Genomic DNA, 21,433 nt, shown 5'->3' with positions numbered 1-21,433 from the left:
CTCTGTTGCTCTCCCCACCCCACCCCTGCCCCGTCCTGATTCTTTCAGGCGGGTGGTGGGCTGAGCCAACCCCTCTGTACCCCAGGAACCCCATGGGCCGCACAGGGCTGCGTGGACGCGGGAGCCTCAGGTGGTTTGGACCTAACCACACCCTGCACCCTGTGATTACCAGGTAAGCCCCACTCCTGGCCAGACATCTGTACCTCAGGGAGGAGGTTGCCCATGTATTCATGGGAGGGGCTTCCCAGATACACCCCATGTACCCTGGAGGGCCTCGGAGATGGCTTCTGTATTTGGTACAGTCTGGGGTGTGTGTGGGGAAGAGTCTGTGGACAGACACAGACACAGACACACTTTGAAACAGAGCTGTGCTCTACCCGTCTTGGAGAAGGTACCCATCTGCCTCTCCCTGGAGGCTGCCCTCATTTACCTTGGGGTCCCGGCCCCTACTACAGTTGCAGAAACCACAAAAAAGTAAAAAAATGAAAATACATACAATCCCACTGTTCGCTAACACACACCCACACTCACACACACTTCACATCCATGTCACGTAGGCACAGCCACACGGACCCACCCTCAAGGGGCTCACACCTTTGTGCTCTTCTAAGCTCACCACCCTGAGACCCAGGCTGCCCTCTGGGCCAGGTGCCAACCCACTGCGTCCATGAGGAAGCCCCTGGGGCCCCCAGCTCAGGCCGCACAGGGCCCAATACCGTGCTGGCTTCACTCTGGCATTTCCAGTGAGTTGTGCAGCTGGACAGCTGTGTCAAAGAGCACGTGTGCCTTTGCTGAAAAAAATCTCCATTCGATTGCATAACTTGATTTGATTATGAAGCAATCATATTCAGCATAGTCAAAAGATAATAAAAACTGGGATAAGTGTGGAAACGCTTCTGAGAAAAAATTTGCCATTGGATGCCCAGCACCTCTGAGCCTCTCTAGTCCTTCCAGCCATTTCTGGAGCTGGGGAGGGACCATCCCTAAGTGGCTACTGTTTCCACTCTTTCCCTGGGACTGGATCCTTAAAAGACAGGGTCAGGGTGAGCTGGCAGTGTGCCTGACGCTGCCCCCAGGCAAGGCCAGCCCTTGACTGCTACTTGGCACAGGAAGGGTGGGATGGCCTCTTGGCACCGTGCGGGTGTAAGCTGGACCCCTGTGCAGGTGGCGGAGGAATCAGGATGGGGCCATCTGCAGGAAGAGCATCAAGAAGATGTTGGAGGTGCTGGTGCTGAAGCACCCCAGCTCGGAGCACTGGGCCTTGCCAGGAGTAAGTGGGGTGGTGACAGGACTCACATTCATGGCAGGGACAGTCCCAGCCCCCATCTTGTCTGGGTGAGTGGACTCTGTGCTAGGTGAGTGGACACTGTATTGTGTCCGTGGATGGCCTTCCTATTGCTCCCTCAATTTGCAGCTGAGGTTCAGACTCTCCTTGGTGTATAAGCACTAATTGAGTACCTGCTGTGTCCCAGACTGGGATTCTGCTGGTGGCTGAACCAGGGCCCCTTGCAGAGCTCTGTGCAAAGTGGGCATGTCCCAGACATGAACCTGCCCTTCCTTACCAGGGACCTGAGCTGAGCCCTAGACACAGGACAGAATTACCCAGTGGCTAGGATGTCAGCTCAGGGCACTGGCTGGTTGCAGGGCTGAAAGCCTGGCCGGGGGCCAAGAAACCTTGTGGTCTGCTGGGGGCCTAACACAGGTTCAGAGTCCAAGGGGGCTCTGAATCACTCCTGTTTCCTACCAGAGTGTCCTGTCCCACTCTCAGGCCCTCCTTATAGCGGGGTCAGAGAGCTTCTTCCTGCCAGGAATCCAATTCCAGCCAGGCCCTAGTCATGGCACACAGCGTCTGCCCTGATCTTTGAGACTCAGTGATTCACTCCAACTCAGCAAGAAGTCACTGTGTTCCTCTGACCCCAGCTCTATCCCTATGGTCCAGCTGCTGCTTCTGTGGGTGGCACATGTCACCAAAGTGGCACAGGATGGCGATGCCACCCAAGGTGGTCAGACTGAAAGGTGGATTGCAGGGCCAAGGGCTTGGCTATAGCACCTGGCCTTTCTGAGTGGCTGATCATTCAGGCCAAGATGGGGCCCCAGTCCATGCCAGTAAACAGAACAGCTGCCTGCCTGCTGCCCAGCTAGCCAGGATGGTGAGAGATTTCAGTTACAGTGGTGGGAGGCTGCGTTCCAGGCCAGTACTTGGGGTTACAGCAGCTGTCCCTTAGCATGACACACCCTGCTCAGGCTGCCAGGGCCCCAGGATGCTGACGCAGACAGTAGGTTCTGGGCAGTGTCACTCCAGCTCAGGGATGACTGGACTGTCAGACACTTGCCCACTTTTGGCTGCCCTTGGGCTGGCTGGATGCCCACACTGGGCAGGTGGCCAGTAGAGATGGGCCCCAAAGTGGGATCTGGCATGGATGACTGGCTGACTGGCCTTTGCCCCTTCTCTGCTCAGGGATCCCGGGAGCCAGGGGATATGCTGCCACGGAAGCTGAAGCAGGTCCTCCGGCAAGAGTTCTGGGCAGCCTTTGAAAACCTGTTGATGCAGGGCACAGAGGTAGGGCCCATGGAGGTAGAGCCCACAGAGGTTCTGGTAAGCCCACTGGTAAGCCCAGTTCTACTGCTTACCTGAGATCTCTGGGGTACTGGCCTCTGGACAACACATGGTTCTGAGGCTGCAGAATGTTGGGATGACAGAGGGGTGACCGGGTCCTGCTTCCACCCCTCTACTCTCTCTCCACACAGTCATGTGCTCACGTCTAACAGAAAGGGGCCGTGTGGAGCGTTTTCTATAACTTACTTTTTCTCGCGATCTGTGACGCTCCTATTTTTAGGTCCAGGTTTGCAAACTCACCTCACTGTTTTCAGGACACTATGTGCACTGCACGTCCCGTGGTCCTGTGACTTATGTGGATGACCCTCTAGTGCATATTTAAGATGCTGACCGTTGACAGTCTTGATCTGCAAACCCAGGAATTTTGTAACTTCACCTGCACAGTGTCTCAGGACACACTGCCATCTTTCCTTACTATTTAAAAGTAATCTTTAAAAATTATTTTATTTATTTATTTATTTTGGCAGTACTGGGGTTTGAACTCAGAGCCTCATGCTTACTAGGCTGCCACTCTACTACTTGAGCCCCTCCACCAGACCTTCTAGATATACATATATATATATATATATATATATATTTTTTAACCTATGTTAAATTCATATAACATAAGACCAACCTTTTTAAAGTGAACAATTCCGTGGCACCTAGCACACTTGCAGTGTGCAGTCACCAATACCATCTAGTCCCAATCCCCCCTCCAAACCCCTACACTCCCCCACAAACCCCTACACCCCTTAGCTGCAGCCTGTGACCCTCCCCCAGCCTGGCTACAGCGATCTGCCTTTTGTCTCAGGGACGTTTGTTCCCAGTGGGGCTCTGTAGCATGTGACCTTCGTTATCTGGCTTCTCTCTGAGTCCGTGTTTTCAGGTTCATCAGCCTGAGTCTTTCCAAGGCCTCTGGAGGCCCAGCAAAGCAGGAGGGCCCTGTGTCTGAGGGACTCTGTACCAGAGGCTGGGAGAGGGATGGGGAGGCTGGGAGACCTCAAGATAGTCAGAGGCCCATGCCGAGCAGCCCTGAGCAGCCTGGACAGGGCAGGAGACAGCCAGACAGGGGCTTGGGCAGGATGGATGACCATGCTCAGAGCCTGTCCCAAGAGGCCTCTCTTTCTGGATCTGAGTCCCTAAGTGGTGGGCTGCGTGGGGGGACCAAAGGGGGACATTCACTGCACTGGCTTACCCCTGCTCATCCCCAGGTGTACAAAGGGTACATGGACGACCCGAGGAACACGGACAATGCCTGGATTGAGACAGTGGCTATCAGCATCCACTTCCCGGACCAGAACGATGTGGAACTGAAGAGGCTGAATTCTGTACGCGGCTGGGCTCCTGGAGAGGGGGAGGCTGGGGGTGTGCACTTCAGACACATCTCAGAGGCTGCCCGGTCGGCGGGGGGGGTCTTCCTGTGTTCCTGGGGCCACAGATGCTAAGACCAGAGAGTGGAGGCTGCTGAGGTCAGAGTTGTGTCTGGGAGGCATTCAGAGGTCACCGGAAAGAGGCCAGAGAGTACCTCGAGGCTGGTGCTGAGGGACTGACAGGCAGCTGCGAGGTGCTGCTTGATCCTGGTCCTTTGGAGGTGGTGGGGACAAGGATGATGTCCAGGGTGAGGCTGGTGAGGCCTTTTCTCTGCCTCTGGCTTATTCTCCTTTTATGGGATGTCTGTCTCCTGAGTTTAGAGCAATTCTTCATAGTCTTAATCTAGAACCCAAGAGGAAAAGTTCCACCCAGCCAAATCCTGGCTTTCCTTGTAGGATAAAGGGCTTCTGAACAAGGTGACCTCAGGTCATCCTCCACTTGGACCTCTGGCCTGGGCAGGGGCCATCTCACCTGGAGCAGGTGCTCCTCTTCCTGTGAGGGCTGGAGATAAGGCCATGGGGGCTCCACTGGCCCCTTATAGTTGAGGATTTTGGAGATTTGGGTGGACATGGCCCATGGGGAAAGAGTGACGGCCATCTGTCCTTGCAGCACCTGCATCCCTGTGACCCTGGGGTGTCCGTGCGATGGCAGGTGGTGGACAGACGCATTCCACTATACGCAAACCACAAGACCATCCTCCAGAAAGCAGCTGCTCTGTTTGCTGCTCACTACTGACATGGACTCTCGTGGGCAGCTCCTCAGGTCAGGTGAGACCAGTCCGTCCACCCCTGCCCCTTCCCTGTCTAAGATTTGGGTTGCTCTCCTGGCAGTCCACACAGGACTCAGGCCAACACCTGCTGCCAGAGGCACACACAGGCAGCCCTGGATCTTGGGCAAGGGAGGGGCTGCTGCCAGCACTGCCACCACCCCTCAAGGTCACCACAAGTTGGCTGGCCAGACCAGCTGCTGAACTGGAAGCATCAAGGCAGGGCACCCCTGGAGGAGAAGGGCCACGGGGCCCTCATCAGCCATCGCCTCCTCTCCCAGCCCCTCGCAGCCTTGGCCCTCAGTGGGGTCCAGTCCTTTCTTGATCATGAGTGGCACATCCCCCCCTGGAGGTGTTTGCCTAAGGCTGAGCTTCCTGGGGAATTGGGGTCCTCTGTGGCCTCTTCCTGTTCATGCCTGTGAGGACTTGGGAAGGTGACCTGCCTTGCCCCTGAGATGGCCTCCTTTATCCAGATGTGACCTTATGAGGACCCTGGCCCAGGGTGAAGGCACCAGGTGACTGCCCTCACCATCAGGATTGGGCTCCCCAGTGTGGGGCAGGAGCCCAGGCAAGCTGGGCTTCTCTCACAGGCAGACGTGACCTTCCTTCTGGGCCCACAGCAGCACGGAGAGGTGGGACTCTGTTTCCAGGCCTCCCTGGAGCCAGCAGAGCTCTGTCAGGACATGGGGCCTCCTGGTTTGGAGTCAGTGACTCAGAAACAGAAGCTGTCAGAAGGAATGGAAGGGAACAATGTAAAAATCCAAGACCGCATATCTTAGCAGGTCTCAGGCTCTCCTGGCCAGCCTTCCTGCATTTCCACAAATAAAGTTACTGATATGTCCTGTGGCTGGGGCTGTGATTGGGCCTCTAAACTTCTCTTGTGGCCCGCAGGGGGCATCCTGTGGTCCCTTCTATGGGTACCTCCCATAGAGGCCCTGCAGGCCCCTCTGGCTCCAACTTTGCTTTCTCCTCTGACCCCCGTCTTCAGGTTCCAGCATCCATCCTGAACCCCCCAAGCTGGGGACTTGGCACCCACGCACCCTCTCCCTGGCCCCACAAATGGTGTCTACACCCCCGTGGACACTGGCACTATGTGGTCTTTGGGTGTCGCTGCCCTGTTTTCAGAGCCCAGGGTCTGGCCTGGTTACCCAGTGCCATGAAGGCGAGGGCCGTGCGTGGTGTGGTGGAGTGGGGAGGCAAAAGGCACTTCATGGACTGGCACAGGGCCCTGCTGAGTCTCGCCTGCAGACTCGTTCATATGTGGGAAATGAATACACACTGGTGTACACTGTCATGGCAGGAGCCAACTGATTTTAACCTGAAATACTGACTAAACCTGCAGCCAACCAATTTGAACTGAATCTTTCGATAACCTAGAACCACTAGACCTTGGAGGAAACCAAAACTATCAGAAAGAGGCATCGAAGCCAGAACTGGTTTTGTAGAAGCCAAAAGAGCTCTCTAGAAAACGGCGATAAGTCTTCATAAATGTTAGAGAAGATACAATTATAAAAAACAAACTAGAAAACATATGAGTAAAAGATGTTAACATCCAAAATAAGTAAAATAGCAGTGGATGGTTAACAGAGAGGGAAAGGGTCGGGGTGTGCCCACCATATTGGTTTCCTTAAATTTCACAAGTGCTTTGTCATATGCTTGTACTTACATTGGGACCTGCCCAAGATTTCCTGTGTGCATAGCAGAAAAAGAGAATCAAAACATGAAAAGATTTGAGACACTGAGGCAAATCCATCTGTCAGAAAAAGAGGAGAGTGGGAAGGAAGCACACAGGGACCTTGTGCTGAGGGCAGGAGCAACGGCTGTCATGGAGCAAACTGTGGAATGAAGCATGGGAACCATGGCGGGACAAATCTGGTCTGTTGATCAGTGCAAAGGAATCCAAGATACATCTTCATGGCTAAAAATCCCCAAAACAAAAGAACACAGCAAAGCCCTGCTCTAGGCCTGGAGCAGCAATCCTGGAGCGTGAGACCAGCAGTTTCTGTAATCACAGGTCCAGCCAGACTGGCATTGAAGTGGAGCACAGAATGAAGACATTTTCAAATTGTCACAACACTGAGAGTGTGTCACCGTGTGTGCTTTCTGAAGAATTTCCCAAACACCAATTACAGAAGAACAAAAGGCAAGGTGCACACTGCCTTGTCTACACAGGCTGCTGTAGTGAAACACCACAGGGCGGAGGCTTCACCAGCACCGTGAGTGTCCTCACAGGGCTGGAGGCTAGCGGCAGAGGTTGGCACGTCAGCTTCTGGTGCTGGTCTCTTCTGGTTCTGCCTGGCCATCTTCTCATGTGCCCTCATGTGGCCTTTCCTCAGGGGGTGATGCCGAGAGAGTGTCTTAAAAGGACACTAATCCTGAGGTGCCAGGACCCACCCTCCTGGCTTTGTTTTACCTATCTACTTCTGTAGATGCCCCGACTGCAAATGCAGCCACACTGGGGCCCAGGGCTTCAGCACAGGGATGGGGAGGGGGGCAAACATTTAGTCCACATCGCAGACATGTGCACACACACTCACTCACACACACACACCAAGCACTATGGTAAGAAAAGAAACCACTGAAATGCACAGCTAAGTCTTTGGACAATGTAAAAACAATTTAATGCAAAAATTTTGTGTCCCCTGACCAAGCATAGCCCGGGACTAGAGGTAACAGTGCTGTTTGCTGTCTGTCCTGAAATTTGCTAAGAGGGTAGATCACAGTGTGCTTGTCACACAGAGAGAAGAAAATGGAAACCCGGTGTGGGGCGATGACGTGCTAACTGGCTTCCCTGCGAAATGTGACTGTCCTACAGTGGACACGTACATCAAACCATCAGGTTGTACACCTGAAGTTCATACAAACCCCATCTGCCAATTACACCTCAATACAATTGGAGAAAAGAAAAAGGTTTAATTTAACAAAAGCCTAGAGTTCCAACCCCAGAGGATCTCACCTGGGAGGTGGGGAGTGAGCTTCGAGGGCAGTAACGGTCTTGCCTTACTAGGGAGGAGGGGGACATGCTGGGCAGATGTAGCACTGGGAGCAAGATCTGTATTAAGAAACACAGGAGGTTAAGGCTGAGTGTGGTGGATCACATCTGTAATCCCAGCTACTTTGGGGGGGTAGAGATCAGGAGGATTGAGTCTGAGGCCAGCACAGGCAAAACCTTAGCAAGACCCCATCTCAAACCAACAAGCCAGGCATGGTAGAGTATCCCTGTGATCCCACTGTGTGGGAGGCACAGGTAGGAGGATTGTGGTACCAAGCTAGTCCTGGACAAAACCTTGAGACTCTATCCAAAAAATAACCAAAACAAAAAGGGCTGGGGGTTTGACTCAAGGGGTAGAACACCTGCCTAGCAAGTGTGAGGTCCTGAGTTCAAAACCCGGTACTGCTAATGAATTAATGTGGGCACTAGAAGACAGACACAGAGAAATAACTTTAAAAGCACCGGAGGAATTAAATGGAGGCGCAATGAAATCAAGGAAATAAGAGATATCAATACAGAATGGTGACTATGAAATTAAACAGCAGGGACGGTCAAAACACGCCAGCGATTAGCACACACATAAGTGGTGCTTCTCACACTGGGATGGAAACACAAGTTCCTTCTATTTTCAAACAAGCGTGACACACAGACTGAAGCATGGTGAGCCTGTCCTAGGCAAATGCTCTCAAAAAGAAAGATGCAAGCTGTGCCACAACCTTCTCAGAACAGAGGAGGGGATAGGGCACAGAGCCGGTAGGAAGCTCTGTCTGAATGTCACCTGACACCAGCGTTTCGACTGTGTACCGCAAAAGAGATGGAACCAGGAGAGAAGGGCGGTTCCTCGAGGCCAAGGAAACAGGAAACCAAAGGGAAATAGGGCAGAATTTAAATAATGCAGACAGGACTGCAGACAGGCTGTTGTGTGTGTGCATGCCCTGTGTGTGTGCACGTACAAATGGCGTGCAAGCGTGTGCACTCATATATTATTACCTATTGCACATACCAGCCACGTGTCACCTCCAGGAGTACAGATACACGCGTAAACATGTCACACGTGTGAGTGACAGGCGAACAGACATCGTGGTGCAGACCTGTGATTCAGTCTCCACCCCAGCCACAGCCACCGTGGGTTCTCAACAAGTCCCCTAAGGCCCCATGCCCTGTGATTCTGTGACTCCCACTGCTGAATTAGAGTATTAGTGTCCTCTTGGCCTTGGTGCCATGGGTGAACAGGGACCACGCTAGAGGGGCTGCCCTCTCAGACAGGTGCTCTGTCCCCTGGGGAGGCCTCTGTCCTCACCACAGGAGCCTCCTGTGGGACAGGTGTCACCAGTCACTCAGGCAGGATGTGGATGGGGAGAGCAGGGCCTCTGTCAGTCTTGGCTGTCAACGCTCACTCTGTCATAGCAGTGGGGAAGGAAGTGAGGGCCTTGAGCTGGGCTCTCTGTCATCCCCTAAACCCAGGGAAAGCTGCAGTACCCCTACACAGGCTTCCCTTCCCCCAGCTCCAGCCCCAGCCCCCCAACCAGGCACAGGAGGTGGCAGAAGGAAAAGAGGATGACAGAATGGCCTTGGGTGGTGGCTGGAGCATTTTCAGAGGAAACCTTGATAAAAGACTGCATCGATGGTGTTAGCCTATGATTCAGGAAGACCAGAGCTAGCTGCAAAATAAACCAGAGGCCAAGGCAGGGATAACATGGATTTCATGGAATGGGAAAAATAACTGATATAATAAACACATTCAAAAATGAGTTCTTGGAAAAGCTCAAAAGCAACTTGACTGGGACCACTAGAAGCAAGAGAAATCGTGAGAGGTCTGGGGGTGGCTGGGTGTGTGTACTGGACTGACACTGGGCGAGAAAGCCTGGATGGGTGGGGGTGGCCTCGGCTCCCTGTAAGGAAGTCCAGAGGGAGGTGGTCCTGCCAGGCAGCTGAAGGGGCTCTGGGAGGGACAGGGCCAGCCTAGTAGAGGGCTTGCAGTGCACCCCCACATGGGAGCCTGGGAAGGTGCTGGCACTGGGCTTTCCTTTCTTGTTTTTAAGATTGGGCTGAGATCCAGGAATTCCAGGAGCACAAGGAAGACTCAGTCTTGCCAAAGCTGCTGAGGACAGATTTACTAAAAGGCTCTGCCCTGGCAGGCCTAGTGTCCCCTCTGCTGCTCTTGGTCCTCTCACCATGTGCCAGCCCCACCTGAGAGATGGCCATTGTCCATGGCACCAGCAGGCTTGGGCTTGTGTCTGTGGGTCCCCATGCTGTGCAGTGAAGGCCAGGTGGGACAGGTGTAGGACTGGGGAAGAGGTGGGCCCAGGGAGCCAGACAGGGCAGTATACACCCAGATGGTCCATGGCCTGCAGAAGGGCCTGTCCACGGCTGCTATTTGGTCTCCCCAAGTGTGTGTGGGGGGCGGGGGAGAATGGGCAGAGTTGGCCTCACCAGGCTGTTTTATTCATTTGTCTCACTTCACCTTCTAGACACAGTGAGCTCGGTTTCTGCTCGCTGATCTCCAGAGAGTGCACTCAGAGCTTTCTCGGTCAGAGCCTCCTGATGGGCAGAGCAATTAGGTAGCACTTTATCTCTGAAACCACGAGGCTTGGATTCTGTGCGGATAAAGGCCGAGATCATCAGCCCTAAGCCCACTTAATGGTCATGGAGAAGGCGCCAGTGGCCAGACCATATGGCTAGGCTGGCATTAGAAGGTTTCTGGTGTTTTGGAACAGCAGACATTGAGCTGGGCCTTCTGCAGGGTCCTTGGAGACCTCCTATGTCACTGTCTGTTGAAGCTTGGCTGTACACACGGAACTAAGAAAACCCAAAGGGAACACAGCCCAGGAAACATACCAGGGCCATGTCACTCAATCAACCGCTCAATGGGTGTTATTAGCACCCGGAATCAAAATTGCTCTGTGTTACTGATTTCTTTGTTTTTTTATAAATCAGCTTCATTGAAACAGAATTTATGTACCATAAATTACATTGGTCTGAAGTGTACAATTCACAGAGTTTTGCTCCCATGAAACCACCATCACAATCAAGATACAGAATATTTCTATCTCCTCTAGCCTCCTTGCTGTCCGTTCCTTTCTCTCACTTTCAACCTGGCTTACTCCATTTTGTGCTGTTACAAAAGAACACCAGAGACTGGGTAAATTACAAAAATAGTTTCTATCTCTCAGTTCTGGAGGCTGGGACGTTCGAGGTCAGGGGCAGGCATCGGTAAGGACCTTCCCGTGGTGGACGGTGAGAGGGGAAGAGAGGTAGAGACAGAGTGAGAAGATCAAACTCGGGGCTTTTATTATTGATCTTCATCCATTTGTCCCGACACTGTCACACGGGAACATGTTCCTAGCACCTGGTTTGGGGAGATACATTGAAGTCATAGCACAGTCTCAAATAACCACTATCTACCCTGTCACCCTAAATTACCTCACATTTCCAGACTTCATGCAAATGCAGTCATATGGGCCTACTCTTCTGTGTCTGCCTTTTTCTATCAGTGCATTTATTTTGAGTCACCTGTGCTGTGCGTGGCAGTCATAGCTTTACCACTGAGTTGTACTCCATTGGGTAGGTCACCACTTTTTCTTTATCCCTTTTCCCGATGGTTCAGTTGCTTCTAGATTATGGCTATATTTTTCCCCTAAAGCTTTTTTTTTTTAAATGAGCATACAGTTTTCTTCACTGAGTGTAACACGCACACAAATCATAAGTGAAAGTACTCAATGCTTTTTTAAAGTATTGTTCACAGCTAGCACCCGGATCAAGATTACAGGATCTTTCTAGCCCTCACAATCCTTTGAGCACCATCCGGGTTGCTGCCCTGGCTTGTCTGACCTTCCAGCACACACACTTTGCCTGTTCTGAACTTCTAAATTGGAACCGTGTAGCATGTACCTTTCACCCGTCTGGTCCCTTGTACTCCATGTGATGTTAGTGGATTCATCCTCTGCACTGTAGAGTTCAGTGGTCACTGAATTACCTTGCTTGATTTAAAGATGAAAACTATTTCAGCTGGCCAGGGTGACACATGTCTATAATCCCAGCACTCAGGAGGTCGGGCAGGAAGATCTTGAGTTCTCAAAAAAAAAAAAAATCCATCATGTTCGTGGTTCCCTTTGACATCGCCTCAATATTCAACACACCAACTTCATGGTTCAGATTAGTTTTAATCTCTTTTAAAGAGAATTAATGGTTTAAAGCAAAAATAGTCACAATGTATTTTGGGGCTTATTTACATAGAAATTGTATGACAATTACCACCAAGGCCATGGTGGAGGGTGGTGGCACGCACCAAGGGCATCTGCCCCCAAGCCTGCAGTGTGCTGGCACATGAGAAGGACTGTGATAGGTCATGGCTGTGCACAAAATCCTAGGGCAGCCACCCTCCCAAAGATGCAGCAGACTTATAGTGAGGAAATCAACCAAGGGGGCATACAGAAGATGCCGTGTCAGTCAGCTTCACGTTAGTAAATAAAATACCTGAGGCAGTGAACGTTACAAAGAGAAAAGGTTTATATAGCTCAGAGTTTTGAGGTTCACAAAACTATTCCCACAGTGTGGCACAGGCCACATTGCTTCCTGGTGCAGATGAAAAAAGCAGGGAGTATGAGCTGCAGAAGAACACACCCGTCTCCACAGATCCCTTGAGACACACCCCCAATGACCTAAAGACCTCTCACTAGGTCCTGCCTCTGAAGGTCCCATGCTTCCCAACAGGGCCATCCTGGGAACCAAGATTCCAACACATGGGCCCTTGGGGACGATCAAACTTATCCCCAAACCACAGTAAACACCCAGTCCAACCCAAGGCAGGAAGAGAGGACAAGAGAACAAAGACCATGTGGGGCAAATGGGAGAGAAACAGTGGGAAGACAGACTCGAGTCTATCCAGTCTGCCCTTTAATGCCAGCCACCAAAGTCAGGAAACTCCCAGTGGCAAAACCTGTGACCTAGCTCCAGCCAGGTTTCCCCATATTTCCCACTAATGTTCTTGTCTGTCCCAGCATCCCATACCACATCGAGTTGATCCCAGCTGTCGCTTCTCCTTAGACTTCCAATCTGTAGCGGCAACTTAGACTTTTCCTGTCTTTACTGGTTTTTTCTCTTCTGAGAGAACTGACCAGTCACTCTGTACAATGTCTTTGGATTTGAGTGTGTCTGCTACCTTCTCACGGCTAGAATGGGCTGCAGGAGTGAGCTGTGCCCCGCTCGGTGCCCTGACCGCCAACGGTCCTCACCTTGTCACACAGACACGGCGTCTACGTGACACATCCATTGTAAGGTTTATTTTTTCCTTTGGAATTAGCGAGCATATTAATGAAGGTATGTTAACATCGTGAAAGTCCTGAAGAAAACCCAAGTATAAAGCCACGCTAGGTCGAGTAAAAGTACAGTAGGAGCTATCCAGTGCTATCCTAATCGAAAGGAAACTAGAGTGGCTGAATTAATGGCAGACAGGATTTCATAGTGATAACAGGCTCACTATGAAAGGGTGTGCAGTAATCTGAAGATGTCAAAATGAACAAACAAATTTGTCTGAGAAACAGACAAATTCACAATTAGACTTAGAGATTTTACACCCTCTCTCAATAATGGATGGAACAAGTAGATAGGAAGTCCGTGATATCAGAAACTATTCTATATCACAATCGGCAGCTCAACCTCAGTGACATTTCCAGACATACATTCAGTGGGAGACAGGGCAGTTATAAACCCTATTCTGGGCCATAAAATGAGTCTTAATAAAATTAAGAGGTATCCCAAATATCTAGAATGCCTTCTGATATCAATGGTTTTAAATTAATAGTCAATAACAGAAAAATCTGTGGATAATCCCTAAATGTCTGGAAATTAAATGATACACATCAAAAGAGAAGTTATAAAGTACTCTAAATGAAATGACAACAAAAATATGAACATTGAAATTTCTGGGATGCAATTAAATCAGAACAATGAGGGAAATTCATAGTTCTAAAAGCCATTGACCTTGGATTCCAACTGAAGAAACCAAAAAGAAAGAGAAAGTTGAACCTATATAGGCAAAAGAAAGAGCAGCTGGGTGCTGGTGGCTTGCCCCTGTAATCCTCACTACTCAGGAGGCAGAGATCAGGAGGACTGCAGTTCGAAGCCAGCCTGGGTAAATAGTTCAAGGGGCCTTTCTTGAAAAATCCTATCACAAAAAACTGGGCTGGTGGAGTGGCTCAAAGTGAACGCCCTGAGTTCAAGCCCCAGTACCCAACAAAACAAAACAAAACAACAACAACAACAACAGAACACCACACAGAGTTTAACACACCACTATATTCCTATTAGAACGTCTACAGTTAGGGGCCTGTTGTGGCAGCACACACCTGTAATCCCAGCTAGGAGGGAGGCAGAGGTAGGAGGATCACTAACAGAACATGGCCCTAGACAAAAGTGTGGTTCCCTATCTGAAAATAAAGCAAAAAGAACTGGAGGCCATGACTCAAGTGATGATAGAGTGATTAGCAAGCTCAAGTGTCCGAGTTTAAACCCTAATAAGGCAAAAAAAAAAAAAAATCTACAATGAAAAGAGTGCCTGTACCAAGTGTTGATGAGGACATGGAGCTTGTACCCTCACTGAGAATTTCTTAGAAAGTCAAACACACAGCTACTGTGTGATCCAGCCACTGCACTTGAAAGTATTCACCCAAGAGAAATAAAAGCAATGTTCTTATTAGCTTTTCTGTAAGAGTCCCAAATCAGAAACAACCCAAGAGTTGCCAGGGGAACAGATAGACACACTCGTTCCTTCAACAAGGGAGGACCACTCACCACCGAGAGGATCAGTATTGGTAGTCATCGGCCTGAGTGAAAGAAGCTAAGCAAGGGGACAATCCCATCTGTCTAAGTTGTAGGAAATGCAAGCTAACCTCGATTGACGGGAAAGCAGACTGCCTGGTGAGGAGGGACGGCAGGGGACAGGGAGGTATGTAATTATGTTAGTGGTGATGGCTTCAAGGGTGCATACAAATGTCAAAACGTATTAAATTTAAATAAGCAATTTATCCTATATCAATGACACTACAATAACAAGGAAAGGGTGAATGAGGGTGACTATGGTGGATGTATTTTGTGTTCATATATGAAAATAGAAGAATGAAACCTGTTGAAATTGTTCTAAGAAGGAAGGGAGAGGGAAGAGGGAGAACGATGGAGGGGATAAATCCAAGTAAGATATATTTTAAATACATATGTAAATGTCACAATGTATCCCCTTGTACAGCTATGGTATGCTAATAAAATCATAAAAAAAGAAAAAGAAATGACACTACGATAAAGCTGTTTTAACAACCCTACGGATGGCTTAGGTCCAGCTTCAACGGCCCGGCTCCACCCTCCCTGCACTCCTGGGGATGACAACATGCAAGGACCCTAACTCTTGGGGTGGAGGAGCAGGGGTCCAGATGACGGTGACCTAACTCACCTGCCCCTCAGCACGGGGCCGAGAGGGGACTCTGCGGTGATTGAAGGCCAGCAGACCCGGGCCACCGCAACGCGGGCAAGAAGAGGGCGGAACTCACCTCGGGGCGGGGCCTGCGACCTCAGAGCCCCTCCTGGTCATCAGGACACGCCCACGGCCACGCCCACAGTGCCTGTGGCCACTTGATCCCAGTACCACCGTACCCCTTCCGTCGGAAAACCCCGCCCCAGCCCCACCCCCTGCCTGGGCTCCACCCCCTTCCCGAACGCCATTTGTCTCCTCGCCCCGCCCCTGCCCCACCCCTCGCTCAGACCCCGCCCCTCACAAGGCCCCGCCCCTATTCGGGCCTCCCCGCCCCGGCCCCGCCCCTCTTCCAGACCACGCCCCTCGAGGCTCCGCCCCCAGGCCCCGCCCCTACCTCCTCCTGAACTCCACAGGTCTCCTCTCCCGCCCCACCCATGCCCCGCCCCTCGCCCTGACCCCGCCCCCTCTCTAGCCGCTCCTCCTCGCCCGGCCCCGCCCCGGCCGCGTAGCCCCTGCCTGCCTCTCCGACAGCTCCCGGCTGGCGGTGGGCGCGGGCGTGGCGTGGGGTCAGGCTCCCAGAGGCCGCAGCCGTGCGCAGGTAACCCCCCGCCCGCCCCGAGCGTGGCCCCTACCCGGGCATCCCGCCCAGCTCCCGCGTCCGAGCCCCGCCGCCCGCCCCGGGCGCACGGCCCCGTCACTCCTCGCCCGGCCGGGCCGCGCGCCCAGGGCTGGCTTCCCTCTTCCCTCTTCCCCCGGTGCAGCGTGCCGGTAGCCGCTTCTTCAGGGCGCCGGAGATGAGCTCAGCGACAAGCAGGCTGTCCCCCCACCCTCACCTTCCGCCCGCGAGAGCGAGCCTGCCCCTCGCTGGCTGCCCGCCGGCTTGACTTGGCTCCAGCTGATTAAGAGGGAAGCCATCCGCCCAGTCTTCAGTCCTCGTGGTGACCATCCCTGGAACTGGGGTGGAGCTGATCCCTGGGCGCCCGCCAAGCCTCGGGTCCCCAGCTGTGGGTGGGTGGTCAGGGCTGGCGGCAGGGCTGACTGACCACTTGACTAGGGTCTGACCCGGGCCAACTGTCCTGTATGGCTTATGTGATGCTCCTATGGGTGGCCTTGAGAGTCCCCGGGTATAAGTTACAGGGCAGATGTGTTTAAGGGGGTGTGACCTCTGTCCCTAGACACTTGCTTTGCCTGTGCCATGCTTTCCTTCAAAGTGTCCCCCACTCCCAGCTGGACCACAGTGGGCAGTGCTGATGGCTCCTTTCTTCTTTTTCCTTCATTGTCTTTTTCTCTTTTAGAACTGAGAGTACACCGCTCTTCCTGGCGCCTGAGGAAGGAGAGTTTGAATCTGCATTGGATGATTTCTGGTGCAGTGGGAAAGGGCACAGATCTGCAGGCCGAAGCAAAGAGGAGCCACTGTCCAAGGCTAAGGCAAGATGGGCCTCACGGGCAGACAGCGGAGCCCCTCGCCCTCACTGGCTCCCACCCAGGGATCTTGCCTTTTCATCCTCTTCTGCCTGCGCTTGGGTGCCTCCTGCCCGCAGGCCTGCCAGTGCCCTGACCATGCTGGGGCTGTGGCCGTCCACTGCAGCGAGAAGGGCCTGCAGGAGATCCCCAAGGACATCCCAGCGGACTCGGTGCTTTTGAAGCTGGATGGGAACAAAATCTCCCACATCCCCAATGGCGCTTTCCAGCACCTGCACCAGCTGAGGGAACTGGACCTGTCCTACAACGCCATTGAGGCCATCGGCCCTGCTGCCTTTTCAGGACTGGCCGGGGGCCTGCGGCTGCTGGACCTGTCCCACAACCGCATTCGGAGGATTCCAAAAGATGCCTTGAGCAAGCTGAGCGCCAAGATCCGCCTGTCACACAACCCCTTGCACTGTGAGTGTGCCTTGCAAGAGGCCTTGTGGGAGCTGAAGCTGGACCCCGACTCGGTCGATGAGATTGCTTGCCACACCTCGGCACAGGAGGAGTTCGTGGGGAAACCACTGATCCAGGTGCTGGACTCGGGTGTCAGCTTCTGCAGCATCCACCGCAAGACCACCGACGTGGCCATGCTGGTCACCATGTTTGGCTGGTTCACCATGGTGATCATCTACGTTGTGTACTATGTGCGTCACAACCAGGAGGATGCCAGGAGGCACCTGGAGTACCTGAAGTCCCTGCCCAGTGCCCCTGTCACTAAGGATGTCCTCAGCCCTGCGCCCTAGTATCCACGTATGGCAGGCCACTGCCTCCTGGCTGCCATTGCTTCTGCAGCAGGTGGAGGTGACCCATGCCATTCGTGTTCCTGGGAGGTAGGTCATCATGGCAGCTTCTGCACAGTGCTTCAGTCTGAAAAGCACCTACACTCGTGGCATTGGGTCACTGCAGCAGCCTTGGCCATGGGGTCTTACCATCAGACCCATGGATGGGCAAGGACACTGACCTAAAGAAATGGAATGATTTGCCTGTACAATACAGTCAGGGACCAGAGCCAGGCTGCTGTCATGATGTTCTGTGTCCTTTCTACTCTGCTGGCCTTTCCTGCGTGGTGTCTGTGGGATGTGAATGTGCAAATAGACAAGGATTCAGGCCAAGAGGGTGGATGCAGAAATCTCCTGTTGACAGCACTGGCAGTTCCTCCGCTGGGGAGTGGCATGCCTTTGTTTACCTGGTACCCTTGAGTGCATTTGAACACAGAGGTGTTTGCCATTTTTCCAGAGCAAAGTACTGGAGACCAGGGTTTTTCTAGAAAGGTCATGAAATATGTAGCTCACACTAACCTTTGTTCTCAGAATGTTTGAGTAAGCCTTGTGCCAAAATTTTGGTCCATCGAGTGAGGTCCAGGGTAGGTCTCAAGGGGCCATGTTGGCTGCCAGACAAATATGTTCCTACCCTGCTGCCTGCCGCTCCACCTGTGCCTGGCTTGTAGAAGGCCTGTTGACCTGGGTTACTACTGTGCCTTGTTTTCTACTCACTGATATCTAAAACAGCCGGTTTCAAAGGACAGAAGGACCAGTGTGGGGCGTTTCAAGGCCAGTCAATGGGATGCTGCTTTTCTCCAGCAACAAGAACTTTCTTGTTTTCACCTTTGCTGCCAGGAATTTCAGAGCTAACTTGTTGCTCAATTTTCTTACCTGTATTACTTCATGTTCAGGGTAGTTACTTCCATCCATATGACTAATTTCTCATTTCATTTTTACAGTCTTTTTGTATGAGTGTTTATATTTTAACACTCATTTGGGAGGGGGGGATAAGTCTAAATGGCTTATGGATCTGGAGTATCCAGCAGAAGCTTATGAGGGATTAGAAATCGGGGTGATTTGTGTCTGGTGAGACCATGACTGAGACATGGCCTGGGATGGTGGTATTAGCTGTGTTCTGATGGCTCCACTGTGTTTGCTGCAGACATGGTGCACGCAGGCTGTGACCCATCAGGTCTGCGGCAGCAGATGCCAGAAAAATGCAGTGGAACAAGGTTATGATCTTTCAGTCATGGTGCATCAAAAAGAAATGACCAACAGATTTTCAATTCCCCCCCCACCCCGCCCCTAACTAAGACACAGCTAAGTGCCAGGCCTGTGTCCTCACAGAGGCAGGACATGACAGTCGTCCAGGGTCCATGTGCTCAGCCTGGGCAGAGTGAGTAGAGTCCTGGCCCAGAGCTTAGGGGAGGTGTACTGGGCTCCTGAATGGGAGGACCCTGCTCCCTTCCCTCTGCCATCCTGCAGAGAGACACAATGCTATAGAAGACCCTTGGCCCCTACAAAGCTGGTGGCGCTACTCACTTTCCAGTGAAAACTAGAAGCAGGTGGCAGCCACCTTGGGCATGGTGGTAGCATGGTCCATGTGACACAGATGTGGTCAACATGTGGTGTCTAGCTCCAGTGTTCAGAGGAAGCAGGCACCTGTGGCAGAGTGACCTGGGCTGGGAGTTCTGTCCGGAGGAAAGGAAGCTAAAAAAGCCTGTGTTGAGTACGTTTGGGTGCCATCCTTGGCTCTCTGTGGGGCACAGAACGAAGCAGCTATGTATGTGCAATGAGCAGGGCATCTCTAGCCCAGTGGTCTGTGTGGCATCGGTACAGAGGGACTCAGCCTTAGCACTTTGCTGGCCAGCTGCTACCTGGCCAGGGCACAGGCTCATGAAGTGATTGGGGTCCCTGCACTCCTTCATCTCTTTCCTAGGGTACACGTGGTGGGAGAGCTTCCCCATGCTAGGAGCTTGCTGCCTTTTGGTCATGCCTGACATGACCCTGAAAGAATGTGGACCAAGGCTGGCAGTAAAGGGCAGGTCCAGCAGAGCTCTTTGTTTGCTGTTATCCTGGAGTCAGCCCAAACGTGGCTCTTCAGGAGCTCATAGGGGTGGAGGGCTCCTCCCTCCTTGCCTGATTTGCTAGGCCAGCCCTGCACAGGAAGAGAAGGTGGGGAGCAGGTGCCTTGCCCTCCTTCCACGAACCCAGAGCCGGGTCTTTAATTGGCCCCACCCTTCTGACCCTCTTGTGGACCCAGGAGATAGCACATTCTCTCATGTGGGGAGGACTGCAGGAATCTCCTGCAAATTGGAGCTCCACTCTGCCTCCTGGAGTCCTGTCTCTCCTGGGTACAGCCCTCCCCTTGCTGTCTCTCCTCCTCCTCCCTCCTTCCTCCCTGCTCTCCCCTCTCCTCCTTTACCCTCCTCTTCCTTCTTCTTCTTTCCCCTCTCTCCTTTCCCCTGCCCTTCTCCTCCTGTGACTCCTTCGCAGTGGGGCCTAGGGCCATAATGGAGACTTAAAGGAGCAGGCGGTCGAGCCCCTCAAGGTGGCATTCGTGCCTGGGTGCCGCCCACTGCTGGGGACACACGTGAGCATGTTCTCTCCTGTGTGAGCTGTCTTCCTCCTCACCTTCTACTGACCTACATGTCTTCTAGGTCTCAGAGACAGTGGGTCAGCCCCACCCAGCCAGGCAGGTAGGGCCTCACCACTTAGCACAGAGAGGGGCTTAGGGCCTTGAGGAGTGGGTGGGCTCTGCTGTGTGGCTGGCCCCTGTGCTGTGAGGGCTGGAGGGTAAGCCCGCCTTCCAGGCTCCTCCAGTTGGGCTCTCGTGCTTTCTGTCACCAGTCAGATGCAGTTGCTCAAGACTTGGTTGTGAGCTGAGTTACCTGGGGAGAGGACAGGGAGCAGGCAGGGCACAGACTGAGATAGAGCTGGGATGTTCTGGGCTGTGGCAGCTCCCAGCCACAGCAGGAGCCTGGGGTGGCTTCTGAGGTGTCTTTTCTGGAAGCTCCATCTGAATTCGGCATTGCTGTGAACCCTGAATAAAGCTTTTTGTGCTTAAATCTGCTGGCATGGACTCTGTTGTCTGCAACCTCAACCTATACCTGCCCCATGGCCCACCCAGCGCAAGGAGCTGACAGCTCAGGAAGGGAATCTGAGCCAGCTAGCAGACGGCCAGCTCTAAACAGCTCCTGAAAGCAGATTGTTATTTTTTTCTTTTTTGGGGGCCTCTCGCATGCTAGACAAGCACTCTACAAGCTAAATTTGGTTCCTGACAACCATCGTTAAATTTTCAGGAATTTCTGTGAGCCAGTTGACATCACAGAATCTTGAAGTTGACCACGATGGGTGTCTTTTCACCAAGGAAATTGGCAGAAACTACAAATCAGGATCCCACCTGCCTGTCCCAGGAGAACACTGCTGCTGGGAGGGCTTTTCTAGGTGGCCATTCTCAGCTTGGGGCAGAGGGTCCTGGGTCACCAGGCCAGTAGCCAAATGCTGCACCCATGTCTGTGTGGGGACGAGCTCTCCATTGATCCAGAGGCTCCAGGTCAGTACATGATGGTTGTGGCTCACAGGATTTACCTTCAACTAGTGCCTAGGGGCCCCTGACATCCCCCCAGCCCTGCTCTGAGGTCACTTGTATTTGCCCTGCCGACCTGCTGCTTCTGGCTGTCCCACCTAGCCACTTGTGTCCTCAGGGACAACCTAGGAGTCTAGCTGCCAACCTGGGTAATTGCCTGTTTCCCAAGTTACCCTGCTCCTCAGCTCCTCAGGGAAGGTCACAACTTCCACTGTAGGGACTCCCACCTGCCATGGAGCCTTTGCAGAGCACTGGCAGGCCTTGCCATTTGCAAGGGGAGGGACAGCCATGGAGGTACAGGGTCCAGGGTCCAGCTGCCCACAAAGGACATTTAACCAGGGTTGGTGAGCAGGGGTATTTAGTCTGCAACTCCACCTTTGTTTGTCAGCTGGAATCCACTACACAGAGGAACACTGTCGTGGG

General features: G+C 52.7%; 2 protein-coding genes, 1 long non-coding RNA gene and 2 other non-coding genes across 20 annotated transcripts in view; 4 read left to right on the top strand and 1 right to left on the bottom strand.

The window, feature by feature from the left end:
* Trpm2 (transient receptor potential cation channel subfamily M member 2) overlaps positions 1–5,582 on the top strand; it is a 60,008-nt gene extending 54,426 nt beyond the window's left edge. For 12 of the 15 annotated variants that reach the window (XM_074072515.1, XM_074072527.1, XM_074072523.1 and 9 more), the window contains exons 29-33: positions 86–172; positions 1,165–1,270; positions 2,459–2,596; positions 3,811–3,927; positions 4,580–5,582. In XM_074072515.1, coding sequence (XP_073928616.1) covers positions 86–172; positions 1,165–1,270; positions 2,459–2,596; positions 3,811–3,927; positions 4,580–4,705 — 574 coding nt within the window. In that variant the 3' untranslated portion in view covers positions 4,706–5,582. Of the gene's footprint in view, positions 1–85; positions 173–1,164; positions 1,271–2,458; positions 2,597–3,810; positions 3,928–4,579 lie in introns of those variants that run through there. The other 3 variants (XM_074072514.1, XM_074072518.1, XR_012447822.1) reach the window with 3 other exon arrangements.
* LOC141423706 (Z6 small nucleolar RNA) lies at positions 1,224–1,277 on the top strand. The gene has a single exon (XR_012448530.1). It is a non-coding gene; the product is annotated as a Z6 small nucleolar RNA (small nucleolar RNA).
* LOC141423705 (Z6 small nucleolar RNA) lies at positions 2,458–2,498 on the top strand. Its single transcript, XR_012448529.1, has one exon. It is a non-coding gene; the product is annotated as a Z6 small nucleolar RNA (small nucleolar RNA).
* A 5,412-nt stretch (positions 5,583–10,994) lies between the features above and the next one.
* On the bottom strand, positions 10,995–15,350 carry LOC141423023 (uncharacterized). Its single transcript, XR_012447686.1, has 3 exons — positions 15,173–15,350; positions 11,620–11,801; positions 10,995–11,077 (listed from the first exon to the last, which is right to left on the bottom strand). It is a non-coding gene; the product is annotated as an uncharacterized lncRNA (long non-coding RNA).
* A 331-nt stretch (positions 15,351–15,681) lies between these two features.
* Positions 15,682–20,489, top strand: Lrrc3 (leucine rich repeat containing 3). 2 transcript variants are annotated; one of them, XM_074072511.1, is made up of 2 exons: positions 15,682–15,791; positions 16,489–20,489. In XM_074072511.1, the coding sequence occupies exon 2, from the start codon at positions 16,627–16,629 to the stop codon at positions 17,401–17,403; it is 777 nt and encodes a 258-aa protein (XP_073928612.1). In that variant the 5' UTR covers positions 15,682–15,791; positions 16,489–16,626; the 3' UTR covers positions 17,404–20,489. The 2 variants fall into 2 exon arrangements, with proteins under 2 accessions (XP_073928612.1, XP_073928613.1); XM_074072512.1 differs by lacking the exon at positions 15,682–15,791 and adding an exon at positions 15,925–16,201.
* The last annotated feature ends 944 nt before the right edge of the window (positions 20,490–21,433 follow it).

The sequence above is a fragment of the Castor canadensis genome, chromosome 5 (assembly GCF_047511655.1).
Source record: "Castor canadensis chromosome 5, mCasCan1.hap1v2, whole genome shotgun sequence".
NCBI classification, from domain to species: Eukaryota; Metazoa; Chordata; class Mammalia; order Rodentia; family Castoridae; genus Castor; species Castor canadensis.
The sequence above is the reverse complement of the archived record's forward strand: the minus strand, read 5'-3'. Positions and strand labels throughout refer to the sequence as shown.

Excerpts from the sequence above, each read along its gene's own strand:
- Lrrc3 (XM_074072511.1), top strand. The coding sequence starts at position 16,627 with ATGGGCCTCACGGGCAGACAGCGGAGCCCCTCGCCCTCACTGGCTCCC.